The 24,181-nt window shown below is 29.6% G+C and overlaps 1 protein-coding gene across 2 annotated transcripts in view; it reads right to left on the bottom strand.

Annotated features, from left to right (window-relative positions):
* LOC107445839 (zinc finger protein 423) overlaps window positions 1-24,181 on the bottom strand; it is a 301,190-nt gene that overhangs the window by 34,753 nt on the left and 242,256 nt on the right. For both annotated transcript variants that reach the window (XM_043038701.2, XM_043038700.2), the window contains exon 5: window positions 2,485-2,826. In XM_043038701.2, the coding sequence (XP_042894635.1) occupies window positions 2,485-2,826 (342 nt within the window). The remainder of the gene's footprint in view (window positions 1-2,484; window positions 2,827-24,181) is intronic.

Below are 24,181 nucleotides of genomic sequence, written 5' to 3'. Positions count from 1 at the left end.
CGTCCCCAACCTAAATTCATCTTCCATTTCTGGGTTTTGTGAAGTGCCTCTTGAGCGACGCCTACCGACTCTTACGGATACTAATGGTTACTCATAAATAAGAGCTCATTGAAGGTATCATTGTTCCCTCTACACCTTGATGAGGTTAGAACGTTTGGGAAAGAACATTAATGTAGCCACGGGCGTAATTTTCATTCCTGATGTTCGACCGTTGTAAATTGTCGCAACCCATTTCTTTCTAACAAGGCATGAGTGATGTTCTACACTTATTAATGCCTAGTGAAGGGTAACTTTAAGTATTTTTAATTAATTGATTCAGTAATAAATAAAAGGCAGTGCGTTAAGATGAAATATCTCGTTGATCATAAATTGCAAGTTTCTATAAACGAATAAATTGATGTCATTTTTTTTATTTATTTTCGTAACAAGGTTTTTCTCATTATAAATGAAGATTGTATGAACTAGGTTGATTTTTGCTACTTTTTTATTGTTAACAAGCCTTACATTAAAATGCTATGAATTTTCCTTGAGCGAGGGTACCTTTGCACTTGGATACTCATTTTAATAAAATAATAATAATATAAAATCATACTATACGATCATTTCATATATTAAAATTCAGGAAATATTGGAGCCTAGATCCCAATGTTATGAATCCACATCTAAAGTTTAAGCACTCAATGTAACTCGTATATCGACTCACACACTCAATAACTGTAATTTCGCATAATATATCACTTCGTCTGGAACTTAATGTCAAAAATGTTGGAGCCTGTTGCTTACGTTCCAATGTTATGAATTCACATCTAAAGTTTAAGCATTCAATGTAATTCATATATCGACTCATACACTCAATAACTGTAATTTCACATAATATACCACTTCGTCCGGAACTTAATGTCAAAAATATTGGAGCCTGTTGCTTACGTTCCAATGTTATGAATCCCCATATAGCATTTAAGCACTTATTGTAAATGAATAATTGTAATTTCATAATTTAAATCACTTTATATAGGTATGCAAATGAACCATTATACTCAATGTAAGTGAATAACTACAACTTCACATAAAAGATAATTTCATATGGAACTTTATGCCAAAGATATTAAAGTCTGCTGCTTACGTTTCAATGTTCTGATACCAGATCTTGCATTTGAGCACTCAATGTAAATGGATAACTGTAATTTCGTATAATAAATCACTTTATATTTAAATGTAAATGAACTATTTGATGTAAATAACTATTAAGGATCAATTCATATGGAACTTAATGTCAAAAATGTTGGAGATTGCTGTTTAACGTCTCAATGTTTTGAATCAACTTTCAGCATCTTGATTTAAAATGAATAAAAGATGTAAATAGATGTAAATTATAAGTGTAAATGAAATACTATACTTAATGCAAATGAATAGCTATAACTTAATTTCATAAACTACTTCATAGGGCCCTCAATATCATCAAAAATTTACTGTAGCCATATTAAGGTAAGGTTAAGAGATAAAACTTTATATAATTTTAAATGGATAAATAAAATAGCATTTTAAATTTTGTAATTTTTTGTGCAAAAATCCTACATCTGAACATAATCTGCCAAATAGCTCTTAAGACGAAACGGAAATTCAAAACTACGACATTTTGGACTGCGATTTTTTCAAACTATAAATGGTAAAATGTGCATTTAATAATATGTATGTTAAAATGTATTTTTTCTGAATAAACATACTTTTTTTTGCTGGGCTCGGATTTTTGATTCTCAAAGTATAGAGGTAGGAGCTATAAACGTGAATTATGTCATATCCTTGGAACTTATTAAACAAATCAAAACACAACTCTATTATTAAACACAGCTCTATAATTTGCACACAACTCTAAATCTCGTTCATTCAATGATAATAATAAAATATTTTAAAACATTTACTATTTTTTATCATTCAACTTATAGTGATAGAAAATTATTTGAAATTGTGAGGCACATAAATTTGGACATTATTTAAACAATGCACTTTTAAGAGTCGAAATCAAATATTTTAATTAAATCGACGAATAGGAATCGAGGAATGAACATGTAAAAGTGCTATTTTTATTTTATTTTGCGAACATAAATTTTTTTATTTCAATTTCCGAGTATTAAAATTTTTATTTACATATACTTGAATGAACGTTTTATAATTACAAGAAATAAAATCTATATTTTATAATAAAAAATGTTAAAGTTTATGTCAGATAAAATATGCCATTTCTTGTTACAAATTTTGAAAAATATTCTTTTTTTTGCAACTGGTTATTATTCAGTAAAAGGTAAAATGTATATTATTTAGAAAATAGGCAGAATACATATATATATACATATATATACATATATTATTTAGTAGCAGACGGTAGAAAAGGTATTGTTTAGTAACAAAATTTAAAATAACCACTTTTTAATGGTTATAATGGCAAAATGTAATGTTTAGTAACAATAACAAATGGTAAAAACTTACCACAGTTTCATTTGCGATGCTTGTAGGTGTGCCATTACCACCTCTAGTGTAAGAATTAACATCCAAAATAGTTTCCGTCTTCTTGTGATTTTGCATGTGCGATGAGAGAGCAGCAGCCGTATTGTATCCTCTATTGCAAACTGTGCACTGATAGGGTTTTCCATTGTCATGGGTTTTCATGTGAATCTTGAGGTGGTCGCTGCGAGAGAAGGCCGATTCACATTGTGTGCAGCGATATTTTCTATCGCCTGTATGCAGTTTAACGTGCCGATCTCTGCTGCGCTTGTGCTTGAACAGTCTCTGGCAATAATCACAACGGAACGGCATTTGGTCGCTATGAATCTGAAAAATAGTAATAAATAGTATCCATTTAGTATACATTTATTGCAATAAATTACTGCATACAAATGCACAGTCATAGTAAAAATGTGTCGCTAAGTTTAATTTGAGTTGTGTTTTTTAACGTCACACTAGAGCTATTGTTCAGCTGCGACGAGAACTCTTTCCGACTAAAAGTCTGAGGTAGTTTGTTGTTATGGAAACAAGAATCAAACCATTTCTAATGACGTAGAATTGATTAAATGGCACATTCCTCTTAGCCTAAACCTATGCTAAATGATTAACCTTATACTCCTATTGAAAGTGAGTTAACGTTGTAACCAAAGTAGCCGTGAATTTGGTGTCTGGAGAAGTTCTCGTGATAGCTGGATAGTACACTAATGGGGTAGTGGTGATAGTTTGATAATCATTTATAATTATAGATCTGAAAGATAATCCAGGTGCACGCATACACTTCAGTACTATATTTTATATCACAAATCAGATGGTGGTAGTTATCGCCCTACTTCCCACGTTTCGAAACTATACCTAAAGTTTTTTTTTCGAGGGACCATCGGCGACATTATATAAGAGTGGATTCCGAACAGAGTCAGACACCTAGATATTTTCAAAGAAAATCGGCCCATGCTGTGATAGTTAATTATCAACATCGACTGGGCAGCCGTTTTGGGAATTTAGTAATTAAAATTGCGACATTTAATAACGATGTAAAAATTTCTAATTAGATATTACTCGATTAAATGGAAAAGAGAATTTCAATTACGTAGCAAAGGTTACTTTTTTATCAAACTGTATTTGGATTGTCAAATTTTAAAAATTATGTAGACAGTTAGTTCAAGAGATAGGACAAAATACGAAAATGAATTAATAACATTAAGGAGGAAACACTATAAACAATGGTGCGCAGAGGGTTAAACGAGCTATTAAACTAAAGTTTAATACTTAGCAAACTAAGTACGAATCATAGGATTGAAATTATATTTAATCTGACAGTCCGTTTCAAATCGGGGTAAGGGAAAATTTAATTAAAAAATAAACTTTTTAGTAATTTTAAAATACCTTACATTTAGAATGTCATATTTAGATGAGTTAATGTTTTTTTAAAAAATTATTCCCCATAATTTCCCTCGTTTTATCTCTTTTTTCGAAATATTTCAAAGCTTTTGTGTTCTAAACCTCAACGTACTGTGTTTACATTAGTACCAGCGGATTAAAATACTTTAACTAGCTTCAGTCTATTGGGTAACTATAACATTTTAAAACTTTTTTAAAATTGCCATCCTTTTATGACACTGCTAATTACATAATTATAAAAAATTAGAAGATATAAATTCACAAAGCAGGAAATACAGAACAATCCAGTAATTTCTTTTTTGAAAGGAGGTCGCCAATCGTAACTTATTTTCTGATTGGTTTATTAAATTATCTGTTATTTTAATATAGTGTAAACTTAAAATGCCACCTCGAAAGGCTAACAAGTCTTTCGAGGTAGCACCAGTTTGATTATTAATCAATATATTCAGTTATTAATTGATTGTGACTATAATTATACTTCATTTGAATTTGGTCCCCTACCCCTTTAAATGCTGAAGATTTTTAATTTATAATCCTCAGGGTATTGTAGTCAAATCGATAAATAAACATCAACCAGCTTACCTTAGCTTAATGATTGTGTGTGGAAATTATAAATATTGTCAACGTTTCGAAGTATTCTTGATTATAACACAAAAGTAACTCGTTGAAAAAATTACCGATATCTCGGACTATTACACAAACATTGCCCGACATGCGAATGTCTTTTAAAAATCCGCAATCAATCAATTATTAGTCATATTTGAAAGGTCGTTGTCAATCGCAACTTTCTCCGTGATTGATTTATCATCAAGTCCTTGCTGATTAAACGTGTGGAACATAAAAACAAAGATAAAGACACTCTTAATTAATTAAATCACACCAAAAAGCCAGAGTTTCATCTATGTCAACACTTAATTCAAGCAGGTCATGGTACGCTGAGGTATTTTCAGTTTTAAAATGATATTAATAAGTGTCCTTCGAAGTACTAATTACAGGAACTTATTTAAAATTAATTATCTGTCAATTTTCGGACATATTATTACAAAATTGATAGGGAAGAATCCCGATTGAAATTAAAATTATTTTGTTTCGAAATTTTGCAAGATTTTAACTAATTCTTTGAAAGACTATCCCACCACATTTTTAATTAATTATAATTACCATCTTATTTGAATTTACCTCATTCCTCCAAAAATGATTTCAAAGCTTTTGCGTTTCAAGCTTCAGCCAACTGTGTCCAAACTGATAAATTAACAATTCATTTTCTCTAACTTATAGATTATGTACGAAAGTTACAAACTCCTCCTAAAGCTGAATCTGGAACTATTGTGCAAAAAATGTGAGTTTACTTTTGAAAATGTAATCCAATCAATCATTAGTCTTTTCTGAAAGGCTATTGTCAATCATATTCAACTCTGTGATTGATTTATCATTTATCATGAAGTCCTTGCTGATTAAACGCGTCGAACACAAAGAGAAACGTAAAACATTCCGAATTAATTAAACACTAAAAAGTCTATATTTCATTGATGTTAACATTTTTATTCAAATAGGGTCAGGGTGCTTTGAAGATTTAAGAGAAAAAAAGCTTCAAAATGATTTTAGTGAGTGGCAGGACAAGAACTAATGAAAGAAACTGAAATTAATTATCTGTCACTTCGCCGACATAGTTATTTTAAAAGTGGTGGTAGAGAGAAAATCGATTGAAATTAAATTACTTTAGTTATTTTAAAATGACGTAGAACTTAAACTGATGTACCACCAGAACGCTAACAAAACATATTCTAATTAATTGTTTATAATATCCTTTGCATTTGGTCTACCTAAGTCCTAAAATGATTTTAAATGTTTTGATTTTCAACCATTGTGGTAAAACCGATAGATAAACGATGATTAATTATGAGGGAAAATTACAAATGTCGCCGAAGCTCGGAATGTTGCCGAGTTTTGGAATATTACATGTGTGTAAGATATATACTGAGTGGCCAAATTATTATGACCACCTCAGAGTTTTATGCAAATGAGTTATTGCGTCACAGTGCTATCGCTAGAAGGCAAGATAACTATATCACGGGAATGCTGGACAAGTGAGTCATCAGTTATACTGTGTTGCTTGCTCAGATATGGGAAAGAAAAGTGATTTAACTGAATATCAACGTGGAATGATTGTGGGTGCGAGATGTGTCGGAACGAGTATCAGCAAAACGGCTGCACTTGTGAAGTGTTCTAGAGCAGCAGTTGTTAATGTGTACAAAGAATGGACAATCAAGCAAAAAACCGGGTCTCAACGTCAGACTTGTGGTCGTCGCAGGGTACTGAATGCTCGATCAGAGAGAAGGCTGGCCAGGGCTGTGCAGCGCAACAGGAGAGCAGCAGTGCGACAAATTGCAAGTGATCTTAATCAACGAGCAACTGTGAACGTCTCTGAACGGACTGTTCGACGCATATTGCGCCGTATAGGGAATGAAAGCAGACGACCTGTTCGTAAGCCTCTACTGTCTGCTTTAAATAAGCGCAGAAGTCTCCAATTTGCAAAGGAGCACAAACATTAGACAGTAGATGACTGGAAGAGGGTCATGTGGTCCGATGAATCACGATTTCAAATGCATCGCGCAGATAGCAGGATGAGAATATGGAGAAAACAGCACGAAAGCATTGACCCAAACTGCATTGCCACGACACTACAAGCTGGTGGTGGCAACGTTATGGTATGGGGAATGTTCTCTTGGTATTGTATGGGTCCTTTAATTCCTGTACCACAACGCCTTAATGCCATCATCGCAGATCAAGTACATTCGTTTATGTCAATGGTGTACTCTGGCGGGGATGGATACTTCCAGCAGGTCAACGCTCCTTGTCATAAAGCTGGCATTGTCCTCAGATGGTTCGAAGAGCATGACGGCCGGCACAATCCCCAGATCTCAATCCAATTGAGAATTTGTGGGATGAAATTCAACAGGCGCTCAGACAGATGGATCCAGTACCATCAAATTTGCAGGAATTGGCAAGTGCAGTTCAGCGAGCATGGTCTGGCATACCTTCTACCACCTACCAACATCTCATAGAATCCATGCCCAGACGAATTAAGGCAGTAATACGCGCAAAAGGTAGCCCAACAGCGTACTGAAGAGGTGGTCATAATAATTTGGCCACTCAGTGTGTATCAGCATCGTGGAATTTCGTAACCAATCAATAATTAGTCCTTTCTTAAAGGCCGTTGTTAATTGACTGTGACTGCTTTATCTTCAAGTCCTTGCTGATCGAACATATCGAACACAGAAAAAAAGTTAAAAAAATCCTAATTAATTAAACCGCACCAAAAGCCCTGGATTTCATCCATGTCATCATTGCTTTAGGCAGGTCACGGTGCGTTGAGGATTTAAACAGGAAGGCTTTTACGATATTAATACGTGTCATGTCAAGTTGTAATTTTTGAATGCATTCAAAATTATTTGTCTGCAAGTATTCGGTCATTGTATTATGAAATTGATAGGGAGAAAAGAATCTCGATTAAAATAAAATATTTTGTTATTTTAAAATATTATCGGATAATTTTTTTTAAAATTTCAAACTTCCTTATCGGAAAGTTAACATACCCTGCGACATTGTAAAATAAATTGTATATGCAACAAATTTTCATAGGCCCCAGTTGGGCTGAAAACTGGCTCAATATTGGTTCTATATGAACATGCACAGAAGGACCAATATTGAGATGTCTAGATTTTTCGATATTGGTCCTGTATATGGCCAATATTGGCCCATATTGGCTGAATAACGAATTTAAAATATCGGATGAATCTGAAAATTCTACATGGGGCCAATATTAGTTGTAAACTGTAAAATATATGGGTAAATCGCGCAATTCCATATAGGGTCTATTTCGGAAAAGTAGGCATTTGAACCCTTATTGAGCCAAGATACATAAATATTGGTCCAATAAGGGCTTTCATTTTGCTAGGGTATTTAGCTATAAATAATATCATGTGATTTAATTTGGACTGCCACTTCCTACAATGATTTTAAAGGTTTTAAGTATCAACCCTGCGCGAAACTGTAGTCACACCGATATATAAATAAAAAAAATTGCTTTAGTCTATAGAGTGTGAAAAGTATAAATATTACCAACACTTTCTGAATTTCGGTCTTTTACATATGTGAAAGACATACATTCGTTAAGTGAAATTTCGTAATAAATCAATAATTAGTCATTTTTTAAAAGGCTGTTGCCAATCGCAACCTACTCTGTGACTGATTTATCATCAAGACCTTGCTGACCAAACATATCGAACACAGAAACAAAGGTAAAACAATCCTAATTAATTAAATCACACCAAAAAGCCTGGATTTCATCGATGTCAACATTTCTTTCCATCAGGCGTTTCCATGCATTTTTTTTATCAGTGCATTTTGACGAAATAAATAAAAAAAAAACGAAGATAATAATAACGACTTCGTAGAGAAGGCGGTTCGCAATTTAGTAATCTACTTCTCCCGCTGAGTTGTGTCCTTATGCCTACCTCCATTGAAGAGTTTATCGAAAAAGGTAAAGATTTATGGTGCGACTAGTTTGTTGTTCTAATTGCTGAAAGCTCTTAGAAAGCTCTTTCACTTCTTGTTCTTTGCACTACCTTGATTGCCATTGGCAATTTTTCATGAAAGAAAGAAGAAGAAAAAAAAATTATTTAAACAAGACATGTAAAAGGGAACAGTGGGCGGTTTGAAGTTGTATTCTAAGTAAAGGCGGAGTAATAATAGGTTTTGGACATTTGCTGCTTTCGTAAGAGTGTCCGAACAGCGGGCTCGTGCTGTTTTTAAAAGTTTCGACAAAGTTCAGTTTAAAGTGTCAAAACAACTGGTTCTATGGTAACCATAAAATAGGATTATCTAAATATACTGTACATAAATTTGCTTAATCATAAGTCTTGCTTATTTAAACCAGAAAAAATTAGTTTCAAAAGGACTTTCATGCTAATATAAAAGTTCTAAGCACTTATATAAGAGCAAAAGACTTGCATTTTTTTTTAATTCAGGAATAAACACAAATAATAAAATAGAAATTAATATAAAGAGAAACTAAAAATGGGAAAACCAATAGTCGTCATCAAGACACATCTATTGGTATAAATTAATGCGATATTTCTTCTGAATAAAGAATATTTATCCTAAGATAAAAATTATTCTTTATATGTGTCGATATCGCAAAAAACATTTTGTTGAAAAAGAGCATGAAATTTGATAGAAGCTTAGAATNCTAGGGACTGAAGCTGAAAGTTATACTTAACATGAAAACTTCATTTGCTTCAAAAATATGAAGATTAAAAAAAAATTCGACATATTTCGTGCACTCAAAAATAGGTGCCCATATATATATATATATATACATTTTATAGATGGTGGTAATATTAATAAAATGGAATATCAGCTAGGTATGTTATTCTTAGCATAGAAAATTAAAAAAATAATAATTTATTTGCAATTATTTCATTTTGCATGACAGTAATTTTAAATAAAGTATATAATTTTGGTAATTTTCATTGGCGTTTGAAGTTAATTTGAAGCTGTGTACGCGTAAAAACGTAGTAATAATATGTTTTGCACATTTGCTATTAATAATACTTAAATAGCTGGTATATACTGCTGTTATAAGTCTGGGCAATAAACGACGTAGTTAAGTTTGAAATGTTAAAAAAAACTTGTTTCTGGTAATTGCAAAGTAAGGATAGCTAAATGTCTATAAAAACTTGTTCAAAGTTTTGTTCATTCTCTCTGAATAAAGTTATTTTCAAAATGACAGGTTATTGGAAAACATATTATCTAGAAACTGAATAATGCGTAGGCATTGTATCAAATTCATCGATTCAAATAGGGCATTTAATTAATTATTATACATATTTTATAATGTATAGAGACAAAGCAAAAATTTATAAATTGGCATAAGTATAAATTATAAAAGGGAAGAAGAAATTTCTAGAATGAAATTCAAAAAAGAATTAAATTTATAGCCACCTGGAGGAAGAGTGTTCAAAATCTTAAGTTTGCCACTGTGTGGTTCTGTCGGGCAATTGGTTATTGTCATTTAGGTAATATGAATTTTGAATTATTATCAGCAATATTAAAAACTTGTTATTCTACTCTGTTAGGTTCATATGTTTATTTTTTAATATTGAGCGTTGAGGCACTCATTAGCCCACACGCCCCTTTTAAGCACACGTATTTTATATTTACAATAATTCTTATAGAATATCTGGCATTCTTATAAATTCTGGTTCGAATGAATATTTTTTATGGAACAAAATTTTTTTTATATGAAAAGTTAATTAAAATGAGAGTTAGAGAGCAAAATGATAGTTACTGCTTATACTAATCTCTTAGATTTTCCTCCAATACAAATTTTATGTTTCAAAAATCTATATAAATTTATAACTGCACATCGAAAGTCCTTGTGGTGTTAATGTTTAATTGACCAGTTCAATTTGAAAAATATCTTATAATAACTTATTAATAATTTTTTTTTGTTTTAAGTCATTTTTTTAGGAAAAAGCTACAGAAAACTTACTTTCTAATTAAAAACCTATACATTTCGATTAAAATTGCTAATTTCTTTGTTGTGTGTGTGGTGCATTTACAAACATTTAAAAGGCAGTCTAATACATCAAACCCAAGTGATGCTATCTGAGATAGATCCCAGGTTTTTTTTTAACCACATAAGACAGATATATGCATATATTTATTTTACTTATGCCATGAATTACAAAAGTTTTGCTCATGTAGTGAAAAACAAATTACATATATATAAATAAAATTGGAAGAATAATCCAATAAATATAACTTAGTTACTTCAAAAGCATGCTTCCAATAACATAATTCTATTTTTCAGTTTAACATGAAAAATAAACTGCAGCCTTAGCGTTTTAAGCGCTAGCGTATAGAACAGAAAAATCCCATGCCATCATTAATAAAAAGAAGATCCAGAGATCATTGGCTATTATCAGTATGAAATTAAGAAAAATTATAACAGTATTTCATTTACTAAAAAACTATTCAGCAGTATTTATGATGATATATTTTTTTATCATACTTTCTTAGTGTTATCCTCTGTTATTATGATTTCATTTTGATTAGTATTCAAAATTGTAAACTTAAAAATAAATAAAAGCGTTGTTCCTTTATTACATCATAAAGCAATCACAGGACAACTGCCTTGTTCTGCATGATAAAGATATTTAGTTACCGTTTCAAAATTATTAAATGTTTAATAAGTTATAGTAATTTTTGATGAACTTTGTGTAAAATTGTTTTTACTACATGTATGCAATTGAAATAATGAATAAAAAAAATTACAAACAATTTAAATAAATATTAATAATTAACTTTTTCGATCTAGGACTAAAAAAATCTCTTCAGCGAAAATTGTTGAGCAAGTGCTTCGTGTAACTGAAAATTAAATAAAATTTTTAAAAAAGTTTGCAGGCGGAGGTACAATGGTAACACAGGAAATTAGGTTTAGACTTTAACTCAAGAAGGAAACTAAATCTCCCGAATCAAATCTTTGTAAATTCAATAAATATGAACAAATTAAAATTTTGGTGTAGTTCTGTACATCGTAAAGAAGCAGGGAAGTGAGCAGGTCATAATTCTGTTCATATAATAAATAATAATTTTGATGTAGCTCTGTACATCATTAAGAAACCGGAAAGCGAGTAGTTAATAATTCTGTATGCTATTATTCTGTTTAGATAATAAATTTTAATTTTGATGTAGGTTTTTACCTCGTAAACAAGCAGGGAAGAGAGTAGGTCATAATTTTGTTTATCTAATAAATAAAAATTTTGATGTAAGTCTGTTAATCGTAAAGAAACAGGGAAACGAACTGGTCATAATTCTGTATGTCATAATTCCGTTCAGGTAATAAATAATATTGATAATTTTATCTGAACATTTTATCAGAAGTGAATAATATTATTCTAATTTTACGCTGTGAATACGAATTAAGCAACTGAATTACAATTATTTTAAAAATAACTTTCAGTAACATAGTGCTGTCGAAATCAGGACTAACAATAGACTTTTTTTAGATTATTCTAATTATATCATTAACAGTTTAAAAGCTAACATATTTCATAATATTAATTAACAATTTTGAATAAGAAATAAGATATCAACTAAATTCTCAGAAAAACCCACATTACACAACTCCGACACCTTTTAATGGCCCTTCAAATAACATTCCGCACCTGAATTCATTTTCCTTTCCAATAACAAATCAAATAAAGCTGCTCCCTTTATCAACCCTCATAGCTTTAACGAACCAATTCAAAATGAACTCAAAGAACCAAGTATGTTATTTTACTGCGAATATCTGCTCTTATTGTACAATCAGCAAACAACCAAAAGTACTCTACAATGATCCACTCTTGAATCGAGAATGGAATTAACTGGCACATTTTTTTTATCCATCTTTAGAAGAAAAAGAACAAACTTAGCTAGGGAAAAAAAAGAGACCTTTGTCCAAACAAATCTCACCAGGGCATCGCCAAGTCACCCAACCTTTCGAGAAAAGACAAATAGGCAATTGTTGAGAACTTGAGATTGGCGAAGATAGAGAGGCTACCACGTGCATAAAGAAGCCAGGTAGCAAGAGGCCCTCTTCACCAAAAGCAGTTCCTGTTGAGGGTAGAGTCCTTCTGTGCGTGCAAATATATCTTCAAGTGATGGATTGTGGTCAAGATTGTGGGTGCCGTTGAGGGGGTGTTTGCTAACTGGTTTAAGACGTATCAACTTCAGTTTTTCCCCCGTAAATAACTCATAGTTACACTGGTAGTAAAAAAAAAGTTTGTGACATTAGATGGAATTGAGATTAGTGCATAGAAATCTCACTTTATCTTAAGATTTTTTTTCTCCGAAGATTCAGTCGCTGCATGAAATAACGCTTTATAGTGAAAAATATGCTCTTTTTCTTTTCGAGATAACTTATGTAGTTTAGAATTGAAGTTTGTCTTACAGTTTCAGATATTTAAATTGTAGCTTTATTATTATTATTTTTTTGCGAAAAAAAATCGAAGAACAATCTAAAGTATACTACGTTTGAACCAAAAATTTTTATATGGTCTCCTGAATATTTCATAGATTTTCTTTTATGGAGTTAATATTTTTTTAATTATTGTATGCCAATTTATAATCTGTTTTTCAGTAAAATGAAATTTTATTGTGGCAGATCAAAAAATTTCTAATCCAAAAAATAAATAAACAAAATTAAGAAACAGATAAATTATATCACTTACTTATTTACAACTTAAGGACTTACAGCTTTGTGAATGTTTGTGTTGAAATCATGTTGCGTTAAGATTTTTTGGTTCAATAAAATATTAACAGATTCAGTTTAAATTTTTTAAATTATTTAATTAATATCTGATTTGTAGTTTTTTTATGAAACCAAAAATATGAGAAATGAGAGTTTAAGAACTGGATCTGAAGCGAATGTAAAGAATTTGAGGACAAACATTTTGCTAAATTTAAAAGCTAACAAAATTATAAAAACAAGCAATCCCAATAAAGAAAATAGCTGTTAACTTGTTAACAAAGTTAAGTAAAGTAAACAGAAAATTGACAAAGTTTAAGTATTAAAGTTTTAAAGCAAGGAAAGCTGGCAACAGTTTATAAAAAATCCATCAAAGTTTATCGTAAATTAAAGTAATCTTTTAAAATTAAGGATTTGAACAGCATTAGAGTTATCTTCCAAGAAAATTAAGCTAATGCATCACAACAGGTTCGTTAAATTACACAATAAAAATAAAATTGCAATCATAGCGATAGTAAATCTTTCCCTTTCAATTGTATTTTGAAAACCTGATAGTTTGGTTATGAATGAAGTCTGGTTATGAATGACAATTGAATTTAAATTAATGGTTCTAAAATAATCTTCTAATTGAAGGTAAAACCACAAAACACTTTGTATCATTTTCATGGCTTTAGATAAGTATGACAAATGATTTCTAAATTCATTACGCAAATGTGAAGAAAAAATATTGTTTGAAGTCGCATTGTTGTTGATTATATTTTACAATAGATTGAAAATACGGTTGGTATTTAATTTTTTGAGGATGTGTATCGTTAATTTTTTTTCTGACCGATAATGGTAAAGTACAAAGCATTTTTAACTTAATGTAAATTTGCACGATATTTTGTATCAAATTGTATTTAGATAAGTATGACAAAGGATTGTAGGCAATATCGGTTATTGTTGTAGTTCATTATATTTTACAATAGATTAAAAATACGATCAATATTTTTTTAATGAGGATGCCTATCTTTAATCCTTTCTCCTACAGATAATGTTAAGTACATGGAAAAAGTACTAAATGTATTTATGATTGAATTTAAATTCCACATGATATTTTGTATTGAGTTCTTTACTTTAGATAAGTGGAGCAAATGATTTCTGAAAAGATAATGTTAAAATGAAAAAGCTATTGTTAGAAATCTTATCATTGTTTTAGATTATATTTTAAAATAGATTGAAAGTACGGTTGGTAATTTTTTCATGAGGATGCAAAATATTTCAAATTTTTTTTCTATATCTAATGTTAAGTGGAAAAAATACAAATATATTTGTAACTGCATATATGACCATAAGTTATTTTGTATCAAACTGATGTGGCATATTTTGTTGTTTGAAGAATTATCGTTGTTGAATTGTCAATTAGAATATCTCTAAAATATTGCTTTATAAGGATACGTATCAACCACATTGTTTTTCTACAGTTTGTGTCCATATAGTGAGGTTTTTTTACACTGTAAAAAATTACGGTAAAAAGTATTAGCACATCAAGTGCATCATCAGTAAAATCGCTTTACCGTAAAATTAATTTTCACCGCAGAAATTTAATCAGTAGAATGTCATACTGTAAATTTTATATTATTACTGACTTAATTACAGTGATTCAGTAGTTTTATAGTAAATATTATTGTTAAATTATAGTATATAAATTTTTTTGCTTCATAAAATTTTCCGGAATTTTACGGTAGAATACCGGCATCTTGCGTGCCGATACTTTTTACCGTATTTTAATCTGACATTCTTTACAGATTAGTGAGTGTACATAGGAAAAAGTAATAAAATATGTTAGTAATTAAACCGGAATTTACAAGATGTTTCATTTTAACTTTTTTTAAGCATGATAAAAGTAATATTATTTTAGAAAAGATAACTTGAATGTTAAAAAAAAAAATAAATTCTTAAAATAGCTCCAATTATTTTCATGTACCCTGAAGTGAATCTAAGGAGAAAAGACATCGAAGATACCTAAAAAATATTTTTTTTTGGCTTATGCTTTTAATGTCTTCATAATAGCCTCATTAAAAGAAATATAGTTTGCTCAATTACAACTTCCTATATTGCTTTGTACAGAAATGAATATTATGAATATATGAAGGTATGACAGAAAAGATAGCATGAGGGTCATTCAAATGAAGCCTGGTCAGTGCGTCTAACTTTGCATTAGACGTAATGGGGAGCCATATAACTGCGTGTATGGCGGCACTATCTATTGGTAGAGAGATTGATGCGTGCGCAACGTTTGACGTTGCGTAGCGGCAGTGTGGTTGCACGTCGAAGAAATGGTGGTTACACAAGATATCGTCCTTTACGGAACATGCCCACCCACACAAGCCAATGCGGTGAAGACGACATTGCAACAGTTTCGGTGGGAATAGCTGGTCGTACCTTTCACCGTCTGACTTTCATGCTTTTGGATCTCTAAAACAAGCTATTTTCGGACATCAATTAACAAAGGACGACGGCGTTTGTGACTGGGTTCAGGCCTGGATCCGACAGCAGCCTACTAGCTTCTTCAAAGATGGAATCGACCGGCTAGTGCCACAGTGGGATAAATGTGCCAACAGTTTTGGCGACAATTTTTGAGTATGTGTACTGTGTAATTACATTTGTGAGTTAATAAAGTCGTTACCGTTACTTTATACAAGTGACGGGGTTTCATTTGAATGCCCCTCATATATTATACATACCCTGGGGTTTATCATTTCATAAACACAACATTAGTACCAAAAAACATGTATGTATATTCTGGTTGCCACAAAAATTCAAAGTATTTGTTAAGAAGCAAAAGTGTCTTTTTACTTAAATCTTTGCGTTAATAATAAAAAAATTTTTGTTGTGCATATTTTTTTAAATATATTGTATATGTTTCTTACACTTAACTCAGGGTTCATGAAAAAAACTGTTGAATATATGTTGTATATGTTTTTCATATGTTGTACACGTTTGTTTATATGTTGTATGTGTTTGTTGTATAAGTGTATGTTTTTAATCGTTTATGTTTCCTCTTGTATATGTTGTTGTATATGTTTTTTAATTATGTTGTTGAATATTTCTTAAGACGGACAATTTAACTACATTTTATTAAAGTGTGAAGTAGTCTGGGAAATGCTATACACATGTCTATGACTGAAACACAAAGATAAAAAAATATAATAATTGACAGTTGTTTCTGACTAAGAATGAAAAAGGAATAAGAAAAATAAAAAAGAATGAATAAAAGGAATGTAAAGAAGTCAAAAAGATGCTACTTAAGACATTGGATTAAAAAAAAATTAAACATAGAATTAAAAAACAAAAGCAAATTTTGCAATTTCTAATGTTAATATTAGCTGAAATCTTTCTCAGAAATTATAATTATTAAAATAATGATATTCGAATATACAGTTTCTTTCTAGTATCAGTGATTAGTTCTAGTGTTCGTGGCCAAATGTAACACATAATTTACATTGGAATCTTTTTTAATAAATAAGTGAACAATTTTTAGCTTTAAATTAGCTTATGAATAAGAAAATATTGTACAAAAATTTATTATATTTGAATTTAAATCAAACAAGACAAAAAGATAAAAAAATTTAAACATCCACATGTATTTAAAAAGAAACTTAATTGTAGAATGAGTTCCTGATGTTTTGTGATGTATTAACTACAGTAACTAATACCATATAATTATTGTACATAATGAGCTTTCCTATAAATTCTATTAACAGAAACAGAAAAAGTACCATGATTTTCTAATATGTTATCAGATACACGCTTTAATATAATTTCTTAATCGCAACAATTATTGTAATAATGATAATCTCTTATATACTTTGGTCGCCATTGTCTTAGTATCAATAATTATAGCCCATAAAAAAATGTTTTTGTAGCTTTTGAAGCTCAGTTTTATTATAATATTGAGTTAAAATTATAATATCATTGTAGTTTTTAAAATAAACATAATGTATTTAAATTTCACTTAAATTACAAAAAAACATAAACAAATTAAAATGTCGAAAAATAATAACTTAAGTTTAACAGATAATAAGTTTCTTATTGTTCCTTATTTTGATAACATATACAATAACATACAGCATTTATTGTAATACACTTTTCCAAAAATAGGAATAGCAATGATACAGTTAGTGTAAAATATGCAATTCTTTTTTAATATTACTGTTTTATTTCTACTTTTTAAGTAATTATTATAAAAATACTAAATATTATACTGATAATAATTATTATTATAGTATTGATTATTACAATATTAATTATTATTGAAATAATAATAATAATAATATATTCACTCCAAGTGATTATGGCATATCATGTAAACAAATATAACGCATAATTGGCTTATTTTTTATTAATGATTATTGTAATAATGATAATCTCTAAGATACTTTGTCGCAACTGCCTTAACAATGATTACAACCACCCATGAACATATATAACACATAATTTGCATTTGATTTCTTTATTAATGGTTATTGTAATAATATTAATCTCTTAGATAGTCTATTATAATTCTCTTTAGGATTATAGTTCATGAATAAATATAATGTATAATTTGGTTTGATCTTCCTTAAAAAAATAGTTGATAACATTTGATTTCGAGCTTTAGTATCAATGCAATATTGAATTATAATTATAATATCATTATAATATTTAAAATAAACATATTGTAATTAAATTTAAGTTAAATTACAAAAACGATAAACATAAAAAAATTGAAAAAATTAAAACGAATTTAATATGGAATAAGTTTTTGATATTTTTTTAATTTTGATAATAACAGTTAACAATAATGTACAACCATTTAATCTGATGCACTGTTCCAGAAATACGAATAGTAATTATACAAATATTGTAAAATGTGTATTTCTTCTTTAATAATACTTCTTTAATTAATAATATTATAAAAATGATATTCTCTATGAAATTTTGCTGCTATTGTCTTAATATCAGTGATTATAGCATATGCCGCTGGCAAATATAAAGCGTAATTAAAATTTTTTAAAATAAAGAATTGAAAAATTTTCAGCTTTATTTTATGATCATTATAATGTAATTAACGTATTGTGTTTGAACTTAACGTATTGTGCATAAATTTAAATTTTTAAATTAAAAAAAATATTTTCTTACAAATTTAATACAGAAAGAATTTCTGGTGCAATTTTATAATCATAAAAACGATAACAAAATCGTATAAACTTTTTATCTAATAATACTTTTCCACAAACACGAACAGGAATATTAAAGCTTTTTTTTGTACAAATTTAAATTTTTAAATTAAAAAAAGTAATATTTTCTTACAAATTTAATACAGAATGAATTTCTGGTGCAATTTTATAATCATAAAAACGATAACAATATCGTATAATATTTTTATCTAATAATACTTTTCTACAAACACGAACAGGTATATTAAAGCTTTTTAAAATATGTTATCAGATTCACTTCCCGATTTTAATGATGAAATGAAAAAGGAGATGGCCGAATAAATAAGAAGCAACTTCTTTAATCTTTTTTCTCAATTTTATTCTCTGGATTCTTTACAGACTTGTAAGGCATCTTTTTCCATTGAAAAGAAGATCTTGACCTTTAAAGTAATCCCCGGTTCTTTATTTCTATTGAAAGAACTTTAAGACTTTAAGAAAGGAATATAAAACAGTTGGGAAGCCTTTAAAGAAAACTGTCCTGGCTTTTTTATTTTATTTTTATGAAGAAAAAAAAGTTTTTAAACTCTTAATATACTTGTTTCCGGCATTCATTCAAAAGGGATTTTGACAGAATAAATGGCTTAATTATAGTTTTGATAACTTAATATCATGGACATAATAGTGAATTGATAATGTAATTAGATATTTCAATAGTGTAAATATAAGGGAGAGTGGGGGTGAGACCGGATAGAGGGGGGGGGGAACCGAGTATATCCATTGAGTCGGAAAAAGTTACCATATTCACAATATTCGCGTGTTGTTGATCGATTCACGGTGCTTGTGAATTAATCAATAATAACACAGTATTTGTTTTCTTATGTCAACTATCTAGCACTCTTTTGTGTTTAAATGAGACTTATTTATTATTACAGTTACAAAAATTATTTTTAGTCCAGCTTATTGTACGTTAACTAAAAATTCATACCTTAACAAACAATAAGGGTGCAGTTAGCATTGTTTTGTTTCGATAACCTCTTTACTCTCGGGGTTAAATTGGGTTTCAGTCCAGCTTCTTATTATACGTAAACTATAGATTCATACGTTAAAAAACAATAAGGGTGAAGTTAGCACTATTTTGTTTCGTTTCAATAACCTCTACTCTCGGGGTTAAATTGGGTTTCAGCCCAGCTCATTATACGTTAAGTAAAGATTCATACCCTAAAAAACAATAAGGATGCAGTTACAGTTCAATAGTAGCATTGTTTTGTTTCGTTTCGATAACCTCTGCTCTTGGGGGTTAAATTGGGTTTTAGTCCAGCTTATTATACGTTAACTAAAGATTCATACCTTAAAAAACAATAAGGGTGAAGTTAACACTGTTTTGTTTCGTTTCAATAACCTCTACTCTCAGGGTTAAATTAGGTTTTAGTCCAGCTCATTACACGTTAACTAAAGATTCATACCCTAAAAAACAATAAGGATACAGTTGCAGTTAATAGTAGCACTGATTTGTTTCGTTTCTATATCTTCTTCTCTCGGGGTAAGAACTGGCATTACCCGGTCTTGCCGCCCTTCCCTTGATGTGTGTCGATGCTAAACCCACGAAAGCTGCAGTGCAGAGGAGGAAGAAGATGACTACAACAGTTTTATGGGACCCCAGGACAAAGTTTATGGCAAGCTTTTTCATCAAGACACAAAAAGCCTTATTTTTATATTTTGTAGAACTTTTGATGTAGAACTTTTTTTTTTTTCTATATGCAAAATTGTATTCTTTATAGATAATAAGAAATTCCTCGCAATTTTCTAATAAAAATCTAATTAAAAAAGTCTGCAATTTTTGTAGGCTAGAAAATTTAGACTGGCAATCAGCAGTAGGGGGATAATAGTTTCTCTTCCCTTTGAGTATGACCTTGACTACATCACATATAGTTTACTTGCATAGTTTTCTTAAATTGTCATATAATCTAGAAATGTCTGCTACTTTTTTACTGAAGTTCTAGTATTTTTAAATTTACCGTAGAGTAACATGTCTTACCCAACTAGGGGGGTATGAACGGTAGATTTAATTTTTCTAAAAAATAATAATAAAAAAATAATACATCTATGACTTTTCATGATCGATATATTGTACATTACTCAACAATGAACTATTTCGAACAATTCAGCTGCAAAAGGCCTTCGAATCATAGCTACCTGGTTCTACCCTACTTTTCCATACATTCTTTATTCTAATTATTTGATAAATATTTATGAAGAAGCAGATAAGTATGAATAAATTACAAAAGAATACGAGTTATTTTAAATAAAGTCAAGATGAAAATAGTAACGTATAATTTGCGTAAAGCATTTATAATGTAGATTAACTAAATATAATACATTTATATACATAATAATCTGGATAAATAACAAACTACTTTTGAAATAGATTATTTATTACTAATGATTAAATTTTTTTTGTCCTTTAGTAGTTTTAATTAATATTTTTGAAGAATTTGTTATAAGCATGTTGCGTTAAGGCAAGTGCTTTCGAAATTGGAATTTAAATAATTAAAAAAAAAGAGTTCAGAGTATATTGATTTGGTAACAGTAGCAGTTATGTACCATAGATAAATTTTATAACACAAAACATGGCTTCGTCAAAATGAAAAGCGGAAGGAACTGGAGAATATTCGTGAATGTATCACTAATGCATTCTCTCTAGGTAAACAATGGCGTCGACAAAATGAAGAATGGAAGGTATCAAAGAGTATTTCTAATATATATGTTTGCTCAAGTTTTCGTAGACAAAACATGATTTCAACGAAATGAAGAGTGCAATCTAAGAATATCAGTGAGATAAATCACTGATAAATTCTCTCTAGATAAAATAATTCTTCAAGATGAAAAGTGAAAGAAAAACAAAAGTATTTACGTTATATATCACAGTTAAATTCTCACAATATAAAATATGAGTTCGGTGAAGAGAAAAGTAGAAGGTATTCAACAGTTTTTGTCAGATATGTGACTGATGAATTCTCACTATATTAAATATGGCTTTTGCAAAATGAACAGTGAGAAATACCTTGGACAATGTGCGAAGATAAAAAAAATATCGACTTGAACATAAGAATCTGCCAAATGAACTCACTCTAAGACTAAAAATTGACCGAAACAAAAAATCATGTGAATAATTAGAACGAAAGGCTAATATAAGTAATTTAAAAATAAAGAGAAACACAAAAGTCAGGACGCTAACATTCGTATGTTTATCTAGTAGCTAAATTACTACAAGTTCAAATATCCAGTCAAAAAAAAAAAGAAGAAAAAAAAAAAAAAACATAGACAAGCTAAAAAGTTTAAAATTGTTTGCTAAGACTACATCAGGAGATGATTACATCAGTTAACAAAATGATGTATAACTCTTTCATTGATAAAAAACTAACAGACAAACTTATTAATGGTCAAATTATATAATACAAGTATAAGTAATTTAATAAAAATGTCAGTTTGAGTAGCTCTTTACAAATACTCTTATGTTTATCTAGTTGTTAAATTACACGTAGATGAAATATCACCAAGTTGAAATAGAAATCAAAAGCATCGCTTAAACTATTTAAAGAGTTCAAAATTGTTGCTAGGACAGCATTAGGAGAAGAATACATCACTTGGCAAAACTTTCCACGAAAAAAAAAATGAGCAAATCAGACGAAACCGAGATACAGAAGATGCGAGGGCAAAATATCAACAAAAAAAAAATGATTTGCAAATAAAATACCGTATAGACGATAGATCGCTTAATAAAAGTATCACAGTAGCAGTCGTTTGTCGCATAAATACTGGAATGTAATAACAGGGCAGTAATATATTTTTCGTAGGTTATGTATTTGTCCATGAAAATAAACCTGCTTAATTACTGAAGATGGGAATGAACAAAAAGTAAAGTGAAATCATGAAGAAATTCAAATGTTAATGTATTGTTTGTTTTTTTTATTAAACATAAAAGCATATTTAATAAAAGTTGTAATTACTGTTTGTACGTAAAACAAATATGTATGTTAACTTTAAAATTTTAATAATTAATCATATTTACCAAGTGCTCCCTTGATTCTTTTATTATACTTAAACTCTTTTAAATAATTGTTGATTCAACCAATATTCATAGTTTATACCATTTTCTTTTATTTCATATAAAATGACGTATTATTTAATGACATTCATTAGTTTTAAATCCAAAAGCTTTTGTTGCGATTTAATAGTGATAATAAATTTTTCAATTTAGTGAAGCAATACATTATTTTCAATGCTGCTAAAGATTGGAGTTGTTAAGGTGACTCATTTGAATAAAATAGTTTGTAAAGATTGTAAAGATGATTAAAATGCTATTAACATTACAATTTTTATCTCATATTAGTTAAACTGTATTTCTTTATCTTATAATGTACCTTACAAGATGAATCTCCTCTCATGCAAAATGAATAAGTTTTGTAAGGAAGATGACGTTAAAAAAGAGCCTATTCATTATAGTAATAGACTTTTTGTTGCTTATTTTAATTTTGTGAGAATATATTTCAGTTTTTTGTTTAGTTGACTATTCTATTATTTGAATCTTTACTGAAATTCAGTTCATAAAGTCATGTAAATTTCTATGTTTAGAACCTTCCTCAGTGTTTAAAGATTAAATGATGGCAGAGCAGAGAAGTAATAATATCAACACGTGCTAAGTGGTTTAATCAATGTGAAGAGAGGAACAAGTTTAATTAAGAAAATAAAAAAGCGTAGTTGAGGGGATTTGACTGGAATTCCAGGGCTCAACAGATTTTGTTTTACTCTACATAGCATAAAGTATACCCTGCCCTTTATGGATATATTACTTTTATTTAAAAGCCGACTTGTTCTGTTTGAATCAGTGATTAAATATTAATTATTTATTCAATATTAATAAAATTAACATTGGCTATTTTAATTTTATTTTATTCCACTATAATGGCGCTGATAACATTGGTTCTTAAGTGTTCTGAATCTTAATATAGTACACTTTTAGTGGTTCAATTTCTGTATAAAGTGATATGAATGTTATGAATGCATGCGTTTTAAAAATTCAGATTCTGTTTTGACATAAAGTAATCAGAATGTCAATGATGATAAAATGATATGAATTTCGATAATTATCATAGAAGAGATTATTTTGATTTTTTATTGATTTGGCTGTTTAATTTTATATTTAATCCGTTGCAAAAGTAATAAATTCATATTAATGATTCCAGCAGCGTAAATATTGATCATTCATCATAATTAAATGTTTTTTCCTCGCCGATTTTCATTGATCTGAATTAATTCAGCACACCCACTAAGCTGATGTTTTTCACCTTCCCGAAAGTGTGTCCATTGATGGAGCGAATGAATAAAAAACTAATTAACAAACACACGGATATCATAATCTCTTTTGGACTCTCCAAGAAGTTGCATGAGTGTAAAACCATACCCACAAGGCACCAACAATATTCTGTGCAGAAGAGCATTCCACTAAAATATTCGACCACAGGTGCTTGGTAACTATATCGTTTGGCGATCACGTAATATTCGACAATTAATTTCGGAAATGTGTGTGCCCCAAGAACTTGTCATCTATCAAGTGGCGAGAGTGTTAAGATTCACACCTCGTACCAAAAAGAAGCATTTTGGGCCCTCTTGCAGTTTGAAAAATGGTGGCTAGCAATGGATTCATCTCATCTTCAACGTTACGCCCAAGCACAATGCCAAAATATTCGCCAACAACTGCCGGCTTTGCTTCTGATCTAGAAGCAACAATTTGCCTTCCAGATCAGAT

This window comes from Parasteatoda tepidariorum, chromosome 10 (assembly GCF_043381705.1).
Source record: "Parasteatoda tepidariorum isolate YZ-2023 chromosome 10, CAS_Ptep_4.0, whole genome shotgun sequence".
NCBI classification, from domain to species: Eukaryota; Metazoa; Arthropoda; class Arachnida; order Araneae; family Theridiidae; genus Parasteatoda; species Parasteatoda tepidariorum.
Note: the sequence above shows the minus strand (reverse complement) of the source record. Positions and strands in the feature narration are given on the sequence as shown.